At 34.4% G+C, this 19,860-nt stretch overlaps 1 protein-coding gene across 4 annotated transcripts in view; it reads right to left on the bottom strand.

The window, feature by feature from the left end:
• Cad86C (Cadherin 86C) overlaps positions 1–19,860 on the bottom strand; it is a 2,678,031-nt gene that overhangs the window by 1,955,831 nt on the left and 702,340 nt on the right. For all 4 annotated transcript variants that reach the window (XM_067760173.1, XM_067760172.1, XM_067760174.1 and 1 more), the window contains one exon: positions 1,594–1,719. In XM_067760173.1, coding sequence (XP_067616274.1) covers positions 1,594–1,719 — 126 coding nt within the window. The remainder of the gene's footprint in view (positions 1–1,593; positions 1,720–19,860) is intronic.

Genomic DNA, 19,860 nt, shown 5'->3' on the forward strand with positions numbered 1-19,860 from the left:
ATCTCAAGAGACCGTTTACTGATAAAATGATTTCCTTGTAAAAAGAGCTATGAATTTAACTATATTTATTTCCTTTACACATATATATGGTCACTTGTATAAATGTTTATTACAATTATTAGTTTTTTTTATTAAAAAATTGAAAAAATGTGACAGAGTTTAAAATGAATTTGAAAATTTTAAAAATGTAAAACTTTAAAAATGATTGCTTGTAGCTCTATTTATATCTTTTCTGTTCATGTAAATTTCAGTATCCGCTCACTCGATTACATCAAAGTCTGTACAGTGTAATAGTAATGAAGATTAGATAGATTGTTCTATATTCCCACATATATCATATTCTTTATTTAAAAAAAAATGACTAAATCTAATGTATAGAAATTTATTCAAGTAATATAACATTATAAATAAATAGTACATATAATGCTTTAAATAAATGTTTATATATAAATAGGTATATATAATTATAAATAAATATTGGAAATTAAATTTTTTGGTTGTTATTTTATTCATGTGGCTGCTCCAGGTAAAGTAAATCGGCGGTAAAATTCAAGTAATACGGCGGTTATAGAAATGGTAGAACCACAGTAAAATTGATTGTCAAATGACTCGAAAATGTAGAGTGAAATGACCGAAAATATGACCGCCATTTGACGAGCATTGTGACGTGTGTGAGCAGAACAATGCTATGCTCACATCCTATAAGTGGGAGCGGAAAGCTCTGTCACATTAATAGGAACAAAACAGAAAATTTGGTCACAAAATCCACTCACGCCCATACAAATGTGACTATGTGGAATGACCGTAAAATGACTAGTCAGATGACGTGGAGCGTTTTTGCAGGGGAAGCAACGATACTAAAGCGTTTATGTACATGACACAAAAGCCATGCGCAAATATAGAACGACGGAATTTGTACAAATGAAAATTTTGACATACCTACACGGCTCAAAAACACTGCGCAATATTCATTTTTAATGTAGCGCAACAAATGAAAAATGTGTTTTAATTGTGAAAAAAGGCACTAATTTTATAAAAAAAAACACTATTTTTTTCCACAGTGCTGGTAATTTACACTATAAGTCGAAAAACTTGCACCAGAAGCGTTTATTTTCCATTCTATTAATAATATATATTTTTTAGTTGCAAGATCAGCTCAACTCATTGCAGCACTGCGCAAAATTCATTTTTCAACTAGCGTAACAAATGAAACATGTGTTCTAATTGTATAAAAAATTATTATGTATTATTGAATTTATGTGAATTCCTGTTACAAGCTAGAGATGGTCCTTACGCCTTCGATATTAACATTTTTAAGCAACAATTACTGATGTTATGTTATCAGAAGCCCACAGGTAAACTGTATAACATTCACCACACACGAAGAAAAAAGCATGTGCAATATTTGCAGACATGCGTAAATATCAAAATCGTTTTCATTTTAGCGCAGTTCGCTGCGCAAATAGCGCAACCAGTGCATACACCGGGCAAATCCTTGTGCAAATTGGTAATTGGCACAAGGATACTTGAGCCGTGTAATTGGCGTATAAATCTGTGTTAAGTATTTGTGCGTTATCCCGTCGTGATACTTACATTAGCTAATACTTTTAAATGGTGCATCGCTTGGTTTTCGTAGTCAAGTGGTCCCAGTAGAAAAATTGTGCCTTCAGTACTTTCCTCCGATAAAATTTTTTGTCTTATCGCAAATAGCTGAGAACCCTAAAAGACAACAAATAAAAGGAGAATTATTAAAATATAAATATTTAAGCATTTATGAGATTAACATCAGTTTATAATAGTTAAATGTTCAATTATTATTTTTGTTTTCAGATGAACTGAAAAGAAAGAAACATTTGCTGGCATATTGCGATGGTACATACCATTTCGAAAACCGCCACGTAATTATCGTCGGCAATTTCGTAATGTTATCAAAGGTTTCACCTAGATTCGAACCAGGGATAATTCAGTGAAACTGCAGTTGCCTTAACCACTATGCTATCCTGTTTGTGTTGGTTTATTTGCTTATTTCAATTTATCTCATTTTTACGCTAACAACACAATTTGAGACATTCCGTCTCTATATTATTTTGAGTGTTTGGTAGATTTTTATTATGGAAGTTCCATTTTCATTGCGTATATGTAGGTTTTTGTGAACACGGGCTCAATTTAACATATATATATTTATATGTTTAAAGGTGTGTTAAATTTTCACCTTATATTTAAGAATTTATGAGCTTGAAAACTGTTTATAATATTTGAATGTTCAATTACACTGGATCACAAATTCTAATTTTTTTTCTGCACCAGAGACGCCATTATGAAATTCCTATGTAAAGTCTGGTTCCGAAAATCAAGGTCATTTTTAATTCTATAGTATCGTTTTTGAGATATTTACGATTACCGTTTTCCAAAAAAAAAAAAATTGGGTCCACTTAATCATACATATCTCAAGAACGAATTAAGCAATTCCGAAACGGTTTGAAGCTTTTAAAATGTAACAAAATTTGCTATAATATAGTGCATACTACACTTTTTGCTAGGCCCTGCAGATTCAAAGATAACGAACAATCATTACGGACTTTTTAATTTATTTTGTAAAAATATAAAAAAAATTGTACTTTGCGAGGAAGGATCTCGAAAACTTTTTATTTTTTGCAGATTTTTTTTCTCTCTAAGCTCGGTTTTATTACAAAAAAGAATCTTTCATTCAACAAAATCGATGGACTAATACAAAAGTTATAAGAATTCAAGTAATTATATCCATTTAATACTTAATACCCTACTAGTACATATGTATGTGTTAGTATTCGTATATCAGTCAGTTAGCAGGTAGATTTTCGAAGGGTTATTAGATACAAAAAACTGTTAGTGTCGTTTCTCAAACCCAGGTACATTTCAAGCAAGAGCATATTTTTAAGGCAGGTAGTGTTTTCTTTGTAGAACTAGGGAACCTTTTTGTCTAGGTAGGCTTGAATTTTTACTTGATCTAAGTATACATAATAGTCCATGCGCCTTGTTCCTTCATAATATCTGCAAGGCTCCCCGGATACTGTTCAGTTTATAATTGCAGTTTATAACCCGTCATTTACTCAAAAATATAATATGAATAAAAAGGCGCGAGACTTTGAGTGTACAAATGATCCAGATATGTTCTGTTTCATCTGCGGTCAATTTATCGTTAAAAGGATGCGATGTGTGTTTTCAAATTCTTTGAAAGTTACATACTATAAGTATTTCGGAATTGAGCCTAAAAACCATGGACACCGAATACTGTGTGTACCACATGTCGAGTCGAATTGATTTTTTCGGAAACCGGAACAAAAATGTGCTATGCATTAAAAGGAATTTGCTCCCTTCTAATGAATTCCTGACTAATTTTTGAAACTATCTATTTAGGCGACATATGAAATTTATTACACCAATGAAGTGGAGGGAACCAACTTGCCATTCAACGGACTGCTATATTTGTACTACAAAAGTACTTGGGTTGGAAAGTCAAGAAAAGTAACCTATCGAGTTTTTTGATATTCCAAAGGACAATTTTGAGCAAATTTTCGGTGAAAATCATAAATTAAACCTTTACCATGTAAAATACCCCAAAGTTTTTCTGAAATGCCCAAATTTTATTTTGAGCATGATGACATCTATGGCCAATATTATAAAAAATGGACATTTTTACACGCTCTCAGAGAGCGAGAAGTTTCATATCAGGTCATCAGTGCATTTGGCGGAGCAACATCGATTGTGTGCGTCGTTCGCAATGTTAACGAATGTTATCAGCAAGTAACAAGCTAAGATCGTTTGTTAATTTTTTTAATGCACACAAGCGAAAAATGTTTAATGTTGACCAACCCTTTTGCGCAAATACAATGGCGCATAATCATAGTCAAAATAAAATAGGTTTTAAATTTAGTTTCAGCTTTTTTGACAGATAGCTCATAGAAAATTATCTCGAAAAGCTGCAACTAAATTTAAAATCTATTTTATTTTGACTATGATTATGCGCCAATGTATTTAATTATATAAACCTTTGGCTTCCTATTGTGCGCATTAAAAATATAATAACAAACGATCTTCTCTTGTTGTTTGATAATAAGTGAATGAACTAAGCAAACCGATTCATCAAGTGATGTGCGCGATTGTCGCGCTCTCAATAACACATCTGCATTTCCAATTTGCCGATGCCTGGTGTATACCATAGTGTACCTATACCAAGTGTGTCAACTAAGCGATAAACGTCAAAACTACAAACAGCCTCGCTCACCTGATGCAAATCTCAGGTCTAGAGTTGCATTTTTGGTACCTAAGAGTACTTCAAGCTGAGTTGCATTTAATAGTTAAATAAAACTTTGTAGTATTTACAGATGTAATAGTGGCATATATTTCCGCGGAAATAAGAATACTAGATTTGTAGCCTGCAACAATGCGGAAACATACGGAAAGCAAAATTTATTTAAATTAGAGTCAAAATATAAAGCGCCACACGTGCAACATGGAAAAATTTCACTTCTAAGGCTGTTTACACAAATGCATAAGGGCAAAATTATATAAAACGCTTTGGTCACTTCAAAAGCATATATGACACTACTTTATTTCTGCTATGATTTGAAGCTAAAAAAACTAACGAAACTTTATCGGAACTTCAAAACACAAAAAAAAATTTCTATCATGAAAAAGCGAGGCCACTATTCCCCCTTAATTAGCGAGTTTGTCATGTTTTTGTTTATGTTTTACATTTTATTTTTACATTAACACTTTTAACAATAAAACAATGCAAATAACACGCGAAAATTATTTCTTTCTCTAATGGTTCACTTTTTTCACAAGAAACTTGATTCTAATTGTGTTTTTATGCACCAAATTTTAAAACTAAAAAAAAAACTTTCTTTTGTCTGTAAAAAATAAAGAAAAAACGGCCGAATGTCAAAAAAACCTATCGAAAAACAAACTGGCTCGTTTGTTTTTAATGAAAGGTTGTATTTTTCTTGTATTTCGTTAGTTTTTTGAAATATAGTTTAGCGTAGGCACGCAACCAAAGCATTTATGTAAATTTTTCGATACTTCGCCCGACAGATGAATTAATGAATGCAACACAACCAAAGCGTCTGTTTAAATCCGCCTTAATTTTTGTAGCTGTGAAAGCCTTCTGCAAATATAATGGTGCTGTAATTGCAAACAAATCAAACTCCTATATGACGCTACTTTATTGTCTATGTATTTTTCTTTTTTTTCTCTTATATTTTTTGTCGAGGGAGCCAATAAGGTTCCAATACTGATGAAAGTATGTGAACTATATTTGAAAAAACTAACGAAATACAAGAAAAATTCCGTAGTTCATTAAAAACAAACAAGACAGTTTGTATTTCGATAGGGGTTTTTGACATTAGGCAGTTTTTTCTTTATTTTTTCTTACAAATGAAAATTTTGTTTTTAGTTTCAAAATTTTGTGCATAAAAACACAATTAAATTCAAAGTGTAAATTGTGTGTGCAAATGAGTTTTCAATAAGTGTACATTTTTCAGTTTTCATAGTGAACTTGGGTACAGAAATTCAAATTAAGAAGTTTTTCACAATAATTTGAAAAGCTCTACGTTTTCTCTGCTTTTTACAATTAAAGGAGTAACCCTCCGTAATAAATTAAACTTTTAATTAAAATCAATAACTCTGAACTGAACACTTTTCGCCATGATATAAAATTAAAATGCTGTGGAACAGGAGCAACACTTTTGTGACTACATAAACCCTGTTTCAATCTTTTACGTCTCTGCACAGAACCCTAATTGACCTTTTTCAACCGAAACAACAATGGCAACCCAGATTTTCCCGTTATGCCCACTTAAGCGAGTGCCTGTCAGAAAGAAGTCAACACACTACAAAGAATTGTAAGCGCAAATAAGTAAAGATAATAGTAAAAAAGTGTTGCCTCTTGCTATATATTATATATTTGTTTACATTATGTACTTTCACATAATAAATTACAATATAGCTATGTGAAAACGTATGCATGTATGTACATATATACACATCGTCTCGTTTATTCGTTAACCTCGTATCTACGAGTGACACATTTTCGGTAAAGCTATGGCGGAACCATATAAGATGGCAGCATGGTGACATACCTACAATAAATAAAAATTCCATATACTTTGTTTTTGTAAATTCGATGGACAATTGTCAAAATCGTACTGCGCCGGAAGTTATGTATCAAATCAAATAAAGAACGTTTATATTCAGCTGTCGCATGCTGCCTCTTTGTATCGTTCCGCCATGGATAAAGAGAGAAATCCAACTTTTAAATTTCACCACAGACATTGGTGGGTTTTTCGGTGATGACAGCGTTACCACTTTGGCCAAAATAGCGAATAAAAGAACTGGTAACGATTTTCAGTTACATATTGTTCTGGGTACTATTTTACCGGTAACGCTCAGGCTCAGAATCGGCCCGTTAGCTGTATAATTATTGGCGCCACTTCACACGTATTATTATTTTCTTTCTTCTTTGTTCGGCTTTAGCTGTCGCTGAACAAACAGAGTAGCAACATCGGGTGAGGCTATTGTTTATTTACGCATTTGCGAAAAGATATTTTGCAAAAAACGCTCATACGCAAAATGTTTTCATGGTTTAATGATAGCAATTTATTTTGTTTAATTTTTTCCTTAGACTCAAGCAATAAAGTAGTATTTATATGGCATATTTACGAATTACATTTTGTGCGTTAACAAACATGCGTACGTACGTCCTACTTCATTGATTTTTCATCAACAACTAAACCACCACCAATAAGATGATTTTAGTTTTACTCACACAGCCACAGTTTGAATTTTGGTTATCCCTGGTGTATACACAACTTCGTGCTGTCTTACAAATACTCTCTTTTCAGGGATGATAAATGGATTTTTCCATTTTGTACCAAATGAGGAAAAGAAATGTATCAAAAGTCTTCGGATGAGAATTTGAAACAAACTAGAGCTATATTCGGCTTCTTTATCCAAAAACCGTTTTTAGTCAAGAAACTTTCTAACACAAATTAAAGGTAGTATAACAGGGAAATATGATTTATGAAGAAATAATTTCGCAGTAAAAATAATAAAAGAAGTTTATCGATTGAAGCGTATAATTATAAAAAAAATTTCTTCATTGAGAACCAGTAAGGAACATAAAATTAATATTAAAACAAGTAAGGAAGGCTAAGTTCGGGTGTAACCGAACATAACATACTCAGTTGAGAGCTATGGAGACAAAATAAGGAAAATCAATCTGGGGTAACCCTGGAATGTGGTTGTATAACATGTGTATCAAATGAAAGGTATTAAAGAGTATTTTAAGAGAGAATAGGCCATAGTTCTATGGATGAACGCCATTTAGGGATATCGCCATAAAGGTAGACCAGGGCTGACTCTAGAATTTGTTTGTACGATATGGGTATCAAATGAAAGGTGTTACTGAGCATTTTAAGAGGGAGTGGGCCTTAGGTCTATCGGTGGACGCCTTTTCGAGATGTCCCCATTAAGGTGGACCAGGGGTGATTCTATAATGTGTTTGTACGATATGGGTATCAAATGAAAGCTGTTAATGAGTATTTTGAAAAGGAGTGATCCTTAGTTCCATAGGTGGACGCCGTTTCGAGATATCGCCATAAAGGTGGACCAGGGGTGTCTCTAGAATGTGTTTGTACGATATGGGAATCAAATGAAAGGTGTTACTGAGCATTTTAAGAGGGAGTGGGCATTAGGTCTATAGGTGGACGCCTTTTCGAGATATCGCCATTAGGGTGGGCCAGGGGTGACTCTAGAATGTTTGTACGGTATGGGTATCAAACGAAAGGTGTTACTGAGCATTTTAAGAGGGAGTGGGCATGAGGTCTATAGGTGGACGCCTTTTCGAGATATCGTCATTAGGGTGGGCCAGGGGTGACTCTAGAATGTGTTTGTACGATATGTGCATCAAACGAAAGGTGTTACTGAGCATTTTAAGAGGGAGTGGGCATTAGGTCTATAGGTGGACGCCTTTTCGAGATATCGCCATTAGGGTGGGCCAGGGGTGACTCTAGAATGTGTTTGTACGATATGGGTATCAAATGAAAGGTGGTAAGGAGTATTTTAAAAGGGAGTAATCCTTAGTTCTATAGGTGGACGCCTTTTCGAGATATCGCCATAAAGGTGGACCAAGGGTGACTCTAGAATGTTTGTACGATATGGGTATCAAACGAAAGGTGTTACTGAGCATTTTAAGAGGGAGTGGGCATTAGGTCTATAGGTGGACGCCTTTTCGAGATATCGCCATTAGGGTGGGCCAGGGTGACTCTAGAATGTGTTTGTACGATATGGGTATCAAATGAAAGGTGGTAATGAGTATTTTAAAAGGGAGTAATCCTTAGTTCTATAGGTGGACGCCTTTTCGAGATATCGCCATAAAGCTGGACCAAGGGCGACTCTAGAATGTTTGTACGGTATGGGTATCAAACGAAAGGTGTTACTGAGCATTTTAAGAGGGAGTGGGCATTAGGTCTATAGGTGGACGCCTTTTCGAGATATCGCCATTAGGGTGGGCCAGGGTGACTCTAGAATGTGTTTGTACGATATGGGTATCAAATGAAAGGTGGTAATGAGTATTTTAAAAGGGAGTAATCCTTAGTTCTATAGGTGGACGCCTTTTCGAGATATCGCCATTAGGGTGGGCCAGGTGTGACTCTAGAATGTTTGTACGATATGGGTATCAAACGAAAGGTGTTACTGAGCATTTTAAGAGGGAGTGGGCATTAGGTCTATAGGTGGACGCCTTTTCGAGATATCGCCATTAGGGTGGGACAGGGGTGACTCTAGAATGTTTGTATGATATGGGTATCAAACGAAAGGTGTTACTGAGCATTTTAAGAGGGAGTGTACATTAGGTCTATAGGTGGACGCCTTTTCGAGATATCGCCATTAGGGTGGGCCAGGGGTGACTCTAGAATGTTTGTACGATATGGGTATCAAACGAAAGGTGTTACTGAGCATTTTAAGAGGGAGTGGACATTAGGTCTATAGGTGGACGCCTTTTCGAGATATCGCCATTAGGGTGGGCCAGGGTGACTCTATAATGTGTTTGTACGATATGGGTATCAAATGAAAGGTGGTAATGAGTATTTTAAAAGGGAGTAATCCTTAGTTCTATAGGTGGACGCCTTTTCGAAATATCGCCATTAGGGTGGGCCAGGTGTGACTCTAGAATGTTTGTACGATATGGGTATCAAACGAAAGCTGTTACTGAGCATTTTAAAAGGGAGTGGGCATTAGGTCTATAGGTGGACGCCTTTTCGAGATATTGCCATTAGGGTGGGCCAGGGGTGACTCTAGAATGTTTGTACGATATGGGTATCAAACGAAAGGTGTTACTGAGCATTTTAAGAGGGAGTGGGCATTAGGTCTATAGGTGGACGCCTTTTCGAGTTATTGCCATTAGGGTGGGCCAGGGGTGACTCTAGAATGTTTGTACGATATGGGTATCAAACGAAAGCTGTTACTGAGCATTTTAAGAGGGAGTGGACACTAGGTCTATAGGTGGACGCCTTTTCGAGATATCGCCATTAGGGTGGGCCAGGGGTTACTCTAGAATGTTTGTACGATATGGGTATCAAACGAAAGGTGTTACTGAGCATTTTAAGAGAGAGGGGGCATTAGTTCTATAGGTGGACGCCTTTTCGAGATATCGCCATTAGGGTGGGACAGGGGTGACTCTGGTATGTTTTTGTACGATATGGATATCAAATTAAAGGTATTAATGAGGGTTTTAAAAGCGAGTGGCCCTTAGATGTATATGTGAAGGCGTTCTCGTGATATCCACCAAAATGTGGACCAGGTGATCCAGAAAATCATCTGTCGGGTACTGCTAATTTATTTATATATGCAATACCACTAACAGTATTCCTGCCAAGATTCCAAGGGCTGTTGATTTCGCCTTGTAGAACTTTTTCATTTTCTTCTACTTAATATGGTAGGTGTCACACCCATTTTACAAAGATTTTTCCAAAGTTATATTTTGCGTCAACAAACCAATCCAGTTACCATGTTTCATCCCTTTTTTCGTATTTGGTATAGAATTATGGCATTTTTTTTCATTTTTCGTAATTTTCGATATCGATAAAGTGGGCGTGGTTATGGTCAGATTTCGCCCATTTTTTATACCAAGAAAAAGTGAGCTCAGGTAAGTACGTGGGCTAAGTTTAGTAAAGATATATCGGATTTTGCTCAAGTTATTGTGTTAATGGCCGAGCGGAAGGACAGACGGTGGACTGTGTATAAAAACTGGGCGTGGCTTCCACCGATTTCGCCCATTTTCACAGAGAACAGTTACCGTCATAGAATCTATGCTCCTACCAAATTTGAGAAGGATTGGTAAATTTTTGTTCGACTTATGGCAATAAAAGTATTCTAGACAAACTAAATGAAAATGGGCGGAGCCACGCCCATTTTGAAATTTTCTTTTATTTTTGTATTTTGTTGCATCATATCATTACTGGAGTTGAATTTTGACTTAATTTACTTATATGCAGTAAAGATATTAAATTTTTTGTTAAAACTTGAATTTAAAAAAATTTTTTTTTAAAAAGTGGGCGTGTTCTTAATCCAATTTTGCTAATTTTTATTTAGCACATATAGAGTAATAGTAGTAACGTTCCTGCCAAATTTCATCATGATATCTTCAACGACTGCCAAATTACAGCTTGCAAAACTTTTAAATTACCTTCTTGTAAAAGTGGGCGGGGCCACGCCCATTGTCCAAAATCTTACTAATTTTCTATTCTGCGTCATAACGTCAACCCATCTACCAAGTTTCGTCGCTTTATCTGTCTTTTGTAATGAGTTATCGCACTTTTTCGGTTTTTCGAAATTTTCGATATCGAAAAAGTGGGCGTGGTTATAGTCCGATATCGTTCATTTTAAATAGCGATCTGAGATGAGTGCTCAGGAACCTACATACCAAATTTCATTAAGATATCTCAAAATTTACTCAAGTTATCGTGTTAACGGACGGACGGACGGACGGACGGACATGGCTCAATAAAATTTTTTTTCGATCCTGATTATTTTGATATATCTATATATATCTGTATCTATCTCGATTCCTTTATATATGTACAACCAACCGTTATCCAATCAAACTTAATATACTCTGTGAGCTCTGCTCAACTGAGTATAAAAAAAGCAGCTGCATTCAATGTAAAAACATTTTAGGTACAAAAGGTTTAGATTCAGGTATACAAGTTGACAAATTCTCGCCTACATCAATATTAATAACTCACGTTTCAATTACTACGTTAACAGTTCTTCTTCTTTGCGTTCTTTAAATACCTCAGTTGACAAAAAGCTTTTTTTCGTATCTATATTATGACAACTAATATTAGTTGATTTCATCAAGTCTTTAGTTTTTATTAAATTCGAAATCGTGTTTGTTTGAATTCTATTCCTACAGTTAGTTTTAATTAAATTTTGTATAGAAAATATCCTTTCTACCTTTGTGGATGAATGTGGAATCGACAATATGCCTTGAACTATTCTATAAATATTTGAAAATATTTGTGCATTTAATTTATTTTTAACTGGTCTTATTTCTTCCCAAATCTGCATATATTTACATTCTTGAATTTTTTAAGGCCCTCATGCCCTGCTAAAGCTCTAAATTCAGCAGGGGCCTAAACTGTTATTCCTTTTATATTACAATTCCTTGCAAAACTATTAATTTTGGACTTTTAATATATTTGGATCAAGATAAAAATTATTTTCGGATTTTTATTACCTGAGTCCGATAGAACTAGTTAAACTCGGACTTTTAAAAATAAAAGTCCGGAAATAAAAGTTAAATCGGGACTTTTAATTTTTGTGGCCAAAATAAAAGTTCGGCTTGATAACAAAGAAACGGCTTATATGGAATAAATTTTTTTTTAAATTCGGATAAGCCGTTTCTTTGTTATCAAGCCGGACTTTTATTTTGGCCTTAACAAATAAAAGTCCCGATTCAACTTTTATTTCCGGCCTTTTATTTTTAAAAATCCGAGTTTAACTAGTTCTATCGGACTCAAAAAATAAATATACAGATTTTACTTTTATAGAAAAAGTTCGAAAAAAAAGGATGCATGATTCGACATGATATTGCTATAAGGATACCTGCGAACTCAAATATTTTCACCCAGCGTAATTTTTTGACCAGCACATTTTCGGCTCGGAAAAAAAAATAATTATTATTTTCCGTCCCTGAAATTCAGAATTAATTTTCCCTATTTTATCAAATGCAGATTTCGGAAACAATTCCGTAACTAAAAGAACAATACTATTTGTTTTACCGCTTAAAATACTTTCTGGTGAAAGCTTTGCAGCCCACAACAAAGTTCTATCATTCAAATTCTTGATCTAAACGCTACTAGACTCTTCAAATGAACCACCCCTCTATTTTGTAGTTTCTCAATTATTTGTGTGCGATATATGACATCATTGATCCTCTTCACAACTCTGTACGGGCCTTCCCAACTGCACCAAAATTTAGATGGAACACCTTTGCGCCGGTGAGGGTTGTATAGCAGTACCAAATCTCCCTCCAAGAAACCTTCCTAATTATTGTTCTTGTCGTACCTGTGTTTCATCCTGCTACTCATTATCCTGGACCGTTCCCTCACACTCTCTTTTGGTTGGGCCAATGAACTACTTCGTAGAGCTTGCGCTTGACGGATTGGCTTCGCATAATCATCGATAAAACTCCCCAAGGCCTTCGGGGAGCAACCTTACCGCTACAACAACAACAACAACAACAAAAACAGAAAAATGTAAACAAAAAATTTATACTAATGTGTCATTATATACTAATGCGTCACTTATGTATTTATCTAATGTATTTTTTTATTTTCTTTCAGGAGTAAATATGTTTTTAAAAATTCATTTTCTACACTCCCATTTAAATTTTTTCCCGCAAAATCTTGACGACGAAAGTGATGAGCATGGTGAAAGGTTTCACCAGCAAATGAAAATGATTGAAAGTCGGTATCAAGGATTCTGGGATGTCGCTATGATGGGTAACTACTGTTGGTTTGTCATAAGAGAAACCGATCCTAATCTAAATAAGTGTCAAGACTAGACACATGACTTTTTCAATTATAAAATAAGGTCATAGAGTTAAGACAGAATCATATGTACATATGCTATTATTTGTAGGGTACTTAAGTTTACTATATGGATATATTTATTTGAATGCTTATGGGCAAATCCTTTTTGTACTTTTTTGGATACTCGGGTTTTACACACGGGCAAAAAACTTAAGGCCAGAAAAAAGTACAAGGTCATTAAGTTTGACCTTTAGACTATCCGATCTGATGATTTTAAAAATCAAGAAAGTTGATAGTAAGTTTTTGCAGAACTTCGAAACGTAAAAAACGTAGATTTTTACACTTTTTCAAGGCCTTCAATTTTATTTTTGAATTTTTTCGATAAAATTTTGAGGCATCGCTGAAACGCTATGGAACTCAAATTGAATGTTGTTTTTGAGACGGAGATTCTAAAAGTATGAGCAAAATTAATGTGCCCTCCAATACTCAAAACTATCATCCATCAAAGTAGCGATATTTTTTTTTTTTTTTTTGTCATTTTCAATATTGACAGTTTTTTGCTTATAGCTTTTTGAGGCAACTGAGTATTGAAATTTGGATTATGCACGATAATAGCCTATCAGGGACTAAAAATACGTGGGGCTTCAAATTCGAAGTGCCAGTTTCAGTTTTGAAGGTAGAGGCAGAAAAGTGGAAGCCCTTGGTTGCGTAAATTTTTTTCAGGAGCATGTTTTTTCGAAGGCACAGCTACAATTTTATTGTTATCACTTCGTACACGTTTGTTAATTTTTTCTCTACACCACAGTAGTATACCATCAATTGCCTCATCTTGGAATATTCACGCAAGGAAAGTTATTGATGTTTGTACATGGGGCAAATATACGAAATTTCCGACAAAAATTGGCAATCGTCAAAAAGTGCAGACATTTTTTTTTTTGTATTTTTTTAAACCAGTAAATGAAAAGAAACACAAATTTGGTATAAAAATTAAAAAAAAAATAAAATTTTTTTCTACACTTTTTGACGATTACCAACTTTTGGCGAAAATTTCGTATATTTGCCCCCATGTACAAACATCAATAACTTTCCTTGAGCGAATATTCCAAGATGAGGCAATTGATGGTATACTACTGTGGTGTAGAGAAAAAATTAAGAAACGCGTATGAAATATTTGACGGTTACCCGGTTTCATATTTTTGCCGATATCTCTAAAACCGGGTTTCGGGTATCAACAAAATTTTACTTAAATATACCCCATAAAAATATGTACATCCCGATAAAATTTCAACACAATCGGTTAAGAAGTGTTTAAATAAGTAAAAGAAATTTAAGGTTTTCCGGGTTTATATTTTTATCAATATCTCCAAAACCGGATCTCGGATATTAAAACTTTTTTACCCAAACATACTTCATTCATATATCTATATGTTTTTAAAGTTTCAAAAGAATCGGTAGAAAGGTGTTAAAATAAATGTGTTGCAAACTTTGCAGTAAAAAATATTTGGCGGTTATTCGGTTTTATATTTTTACCGATATCTACAAAACCGGGTCTCGTGTATCAAAAAAATTTTACATAGCTAACGGCTGCATATATCTCTATATTTTGCAAAAATTTCGATATAATCGGTACAGAAGTGTTGAAATAAATGTATATTTAACATTGCGACCTCAATTTATATATATTTTTCTCGATCTTTTGACTATATCTTTTTGAGGCATTATGTAAGACGAGTAACGGCGGTGCACTATAGCTCCAATTTACCCCTCAATGTTCCTAACAAAAAGATATTTGCGTGATACCATGTTTCAAAAAAAATTTTTTTTTCTCCAAAAAAAAACCAAAGTTTGGCGGATTTTCCCTCATAACTTTTGTATTAGTTCATCGATTTTGTTGACGGAAAGCTTATTTTTTTTTTGTTGTAAAACAGAGCTTAGGGAGAAAAAAAATCTGCAAAAAAATAAAAAGTTTTCGAGATCCTTCCTCGCAAAGTACACATTTTTTTATATATAAAAAAATATATATATATTTGAATCTGCAGGGCTTAGCGAAAGGTGTTGTATGCACAGTATATAGCAAATTTTATTACCTTTTAATAGCTTCAAACCGTTTTTGAATTGCTCCTCAATTCGTTCTTGAGATATGTATGATTAAGTGGAGCCAATTTTTTTTTTGGTTTTTTTTTTTTTTTGAAAAAACTGTTATTTGTAAATATCTCAAAAACGTTACCACATAATTAAAAATAACCTTCATTTTCGGAATTAGGGGTGATTTTACATAGTAATTTTGTAATGGAGTCTCTGGTGCATTTTGGTTGAAAACCAGTGTTATTATTGCAGTTTCACCGAGTTATCCCTGGTTCTAATCTAGGCGAAACCCTTGACAACATTACGAAATTGGTTGGTGATTATTACGTGGCGGGGTTCGAAATGGTACCGTCGCAATATGCCAGTAAATCAATCTTTCTTTTCAGTTTATCTTAAAACAAAAATAATGATTGAACATTCAGTTATTATAAACTGGTGTTAGCTCTTACATTCCTAAATATTAAAAAAAATAAACTTTAGCACACCATTCAACATAAAAAATTAATATGTAAAGCTGAGCTCGTGTATACAAAAAGCTATTTCTTCGCAGTGAAAAAGGAGCTTCCCAAAGACGAAATATACCCAACATAAGTTAATATAGAGACAGAATTTCTTTAATTGTGTTGTTAGTGTGAAAAAGAGATAAGATAGGCGCCTTGTGCAACTGTGATTGTGGAAAGAGAATTAATTAATTAATTAAATACAGTCGGCAAAATAAACACAAATACCCCACGAAAATGTATAGAAGAGAATTAATTAATTAATTAAATACAGTCGGCAAAATAAACACAAATACCCCACGAAAATGTATAGAAGACATTTGATGCACGTCTCGCCCAAAAAAAAAAAACCAGCGACTACCTTTTAGAAAACATCGAGCAAATGGCTGCGAGTAACGAGTGACGTCTCTTATCATAATTTATCCTCTTTGATGGTACCATCGCAATATGCCAGTAAATGTTATTTCTTCTCATTTTATTTTTAAAAAGAATAGTAATTGAACATTCAATTATTATAAACTGGTGTTAAGCTCACAAATTCTTATATATTAAGTAAAATTTTAACACACCATCAAATATACAAACTTAAATACGTAAAACTGAGCCGCTGTTTACAACGAGTCAATGATTCACAATGAAAACGAACTTCCCAAAAACAAAATCTACACAACACACAAATGAATATAGAGGCGGATTGTCTCAAACTGTGTTGTTAATGCAAAAATTAGATAAAATGAAATAAGCAAGAAAACAAAAATAATTTAACATTAAATTGTTATAAACTGGTTTAAGCTCATAAATTCTTAAATATTAAGTAAAAATAGAACACATCATTAAACATACATACATAAAGCATAAATACTCATCTCATCTTAAAGTTTTTAAGATCTGTTAACGCTACATGACGCGTTATCTCACAGATCATCTAACAACTTCTGTCAGTGCCAGTTAGCGTAAGGCGAAGTTTGTGAAAATGGCCCTAAAAGTATTAATATAATCTACGGAAGCACAATCCCTATAAAAACACTAAGGCGGTAAGTTATATTTTACTAAACGGGAAAAATATCTATTATCTGTGCCAAAGATTTTGACGTTTAGCTAACCAACCAAGCACGTTTAAAGGCTTTATTATTTGTTACATTTAGTTTTATTTGCACATTTTTATACTCAGCTGAGCATAGCTCACAGAGTATATTAATTTTCTTCACATACCGGTACCCCGTAACGGCATTAACTAATCGAGATATAAACTTCTATATATCAAAATGATCTGGGCAAAAAAAGAAATTCATTTAGCCATGTCCGTCCGTCCGTCTGTCCGTAAACACGATAACTTGAGTAAATTTTGAGGTATCTTAATGAAATTTGGTATGTAATTTTCTGGGCACTCATCTCAGATCGCTATTTAAAATGAACGCAATCTGACTATAACCACGCGCCCTTTTTTGATATAGAATATTTCGAAAAACCGAAAAAGTGCGATAATTCATTACCAAAGACGGATAAAGCGATGAAACTTGGAAGATGGGTTGACCTTATGACGCAAAATAGAAAATTAGTAAATGTTTGGACAACGGGCGTGGCACCGGCCACTTTTAAAAGAAGGTAATTTAAAAGTTTTGCAAGCTGTAATATGGCAGTCGTTGAAGAGATCATGATGAAATTTGGCACCTATTACTATATGTGTTCTAAATAAAAATTTGCAAAATCGGATTACGAACACGCCCACTTAAAAAAAAATTAAAATTAAAATCTTAACAAAAAATTTAATATCTTTACAGTATATAAGTAAATTATGTCAACAATCAACTCAAGTAATGATATGGTGCAACAATATACAAAAATAAAAGAAAATTTCAAAATGGGCGTGACTCCCCCTTTTTCATTTAATTTGCCTAGAATACTTTTAATGCCATAAGTCGAACAAAAATTTACCAATCCTTGTGAAATTTGGTAAGAGCATAGCTTCTATGACGATAACTGTTTTCTGTGAAAATGGGCAAAATCGGTTGAAGCCACACCCAGTTTTTATACACAGTCGACCGTCTGTCTTTCCACTTGGCCGTTAAGACGATAACTTGAACCAAAATCGAGGTCCTATTAAGGTGGCAGACACACCATAGCAAACAACAATATTATATATTAAATAATTTATACCTCATTTATTGGCAATTTATTACCGCAAAAAAAATTTAAAGCTGCGTCCGGTTCCGAGAAACGGGAGTGTCTGCTAGCTTAAGACTCAAGCCAGCAGACACTTTGTGAAAATACGACCTACGACTTCCGAACGACTTGGATAATTGATATTACATTTATTGGCAATTTAATACCGCAAAACAATTTTTAAGCTGCGTCCGGTTCCGAGAAACGCGAGTGTCTGCTAGATTAGGTCTCAAGCCAGCAGAAACTTCGTGAAAACACGACCTGCAGCTTCCGAACGACTTGGATAATTGATATTACATTTATTGGCAATTTAATACCGCAAAAAAAATTTAAAGCTGCTTCCGGTTCCGAGAAATGGGAGTGTCTGCTAGCTTAAGACTGAAGCCAGCAGACACTTCGTGAAAACACGACCTACAGCTTCCGAACGACTTGGATAATTGATATTACATTTATTGGCAATTTAATACCGGAAAAAAAATTTTTAAGCTGCGTCCGATTCCGAGAAACGGGAGTGTCTGCTAGCTTAAGACTCAAGCCAGCAGACACTTCGTGAAAACACGACCTACGCCTTCCGAGCGACTTGGATAATTGATATTACATTTATTGGCAATTTAATACCGCAAAAAAATTTTTTTAAGCTGCGTCCGGTTCCGAGAAACGGGAGTGTCTGCTAGCTTAAGACTCAAGCCAGCAGACACTTCGTGAAAACACGACCTACGACTTCCGAGCGACTTGGATAATTGATATTACATTTATTGGCAATTTAATACCGAAAAAAAAAATTTAAAGCTGCGTCCGGTTCCGAGAAATGCGAGTGTCTGCTAGCTTAAGACTCAAGCCAGCAGACACTTCGTGAAAACACGACCTACAGCTACCGAACGACTTGTATAATTGATGTTACATTTATTGCCAATTTAATACCGCAAAAAAAATTTTAAGCTGCGTCCGGTTCCGAGAAACGGGAGTGTCTGCTAGCTTAAGACTGAAGCCAGCAGACACTTCGTGAAAATACGACCTACGACTTCCGAGCGACTTGGATAATTGATATTACATTTATTGGCAATTTAATACCGCAAAAAAAAATTTTAAGCTGCGTCCGGTTCCGAGAAATGCGAGTGTGTGCTAGCTTAAGACTCAAGCCAGCAGACACTTCGTGAAAACACGACCTACAGCTACCGAACGTCTTGGATAATTGATATTAGATTTATTGGAAATTTAAAACCGCAAAAAAAATTTAAAGCTGCGTCCGGTTCCGAGAAACGCGAGTGTCTGCTAGCTTAAGACTCAAGCCAACAGACACTTCGTGAAAACACGTCCTACAGCTTCCGAACGACTTGGATAATTGATATTACATTCATTGGCAATTTAATACCGCAAAAAAAATTTAAAGCTGCGTCCGGTTCCGAAAAATGGGAGTGTCTGCTAGCTTAAGACCCAAGCCAGCAGATACTTCTTGACAACACGACGTACAGGTCCCTAACGACTAAAATAATTTATACCTTATTGATTGCCTAAATTTTTCGTTGTCCTAAACAATATTTTCTAATAGCGTGAGATAGCAGGAGATCCACCCAAGTGCGTACATACGAAACAGATATGTACAATGTGCATGCCAGGGTTGCTGTTTGGATACAATTGTATACATTTGAATACATTTTTAATGAGCGGATACAAAGATACAAAAAATCTAAAATGTATACATTTTTATTTTGGAAGATTCAAGCTCTGCCCCTGTCACGGGAACTACAAATTTTCAGTAAGATTTCTAAAAAATGTTTGAATATGCAGTTTTATAGTAAATCAAATTTTAGAATGATATTTATTTTTTCCTTTATATCTATATTATATATATAGATAAACCGTATTTCTTCTACATAATTATTTTGTTGGTATTAGTTTTGTTTAAAATAAGTAGTGTTTGTTAAAAAACGTATAAACAATAACAACGTTTAAATAAACGCGACATTTATTTAAAACTGAGCGTTGGTAGAATTTTATAAAATTCAGTTGTGTGATCCGTTTAGCCAAAATAGTGCGGT

The sequence above is a fragment of the Eurosta solidaginis genome, chromosome 1, assembly GCF_040869045.1.
Source record: "Eurosta solidaginis isolate ZX-2024a chromosome 1, ASM4086904v1, whole genome shotgun sequence".
Lineage (NCBI taxonomy): Eukaryota > Metazoa > Arthropoda > Insecta > Diptera > Tephritidae > Eurosta > Eurosta solidaginis.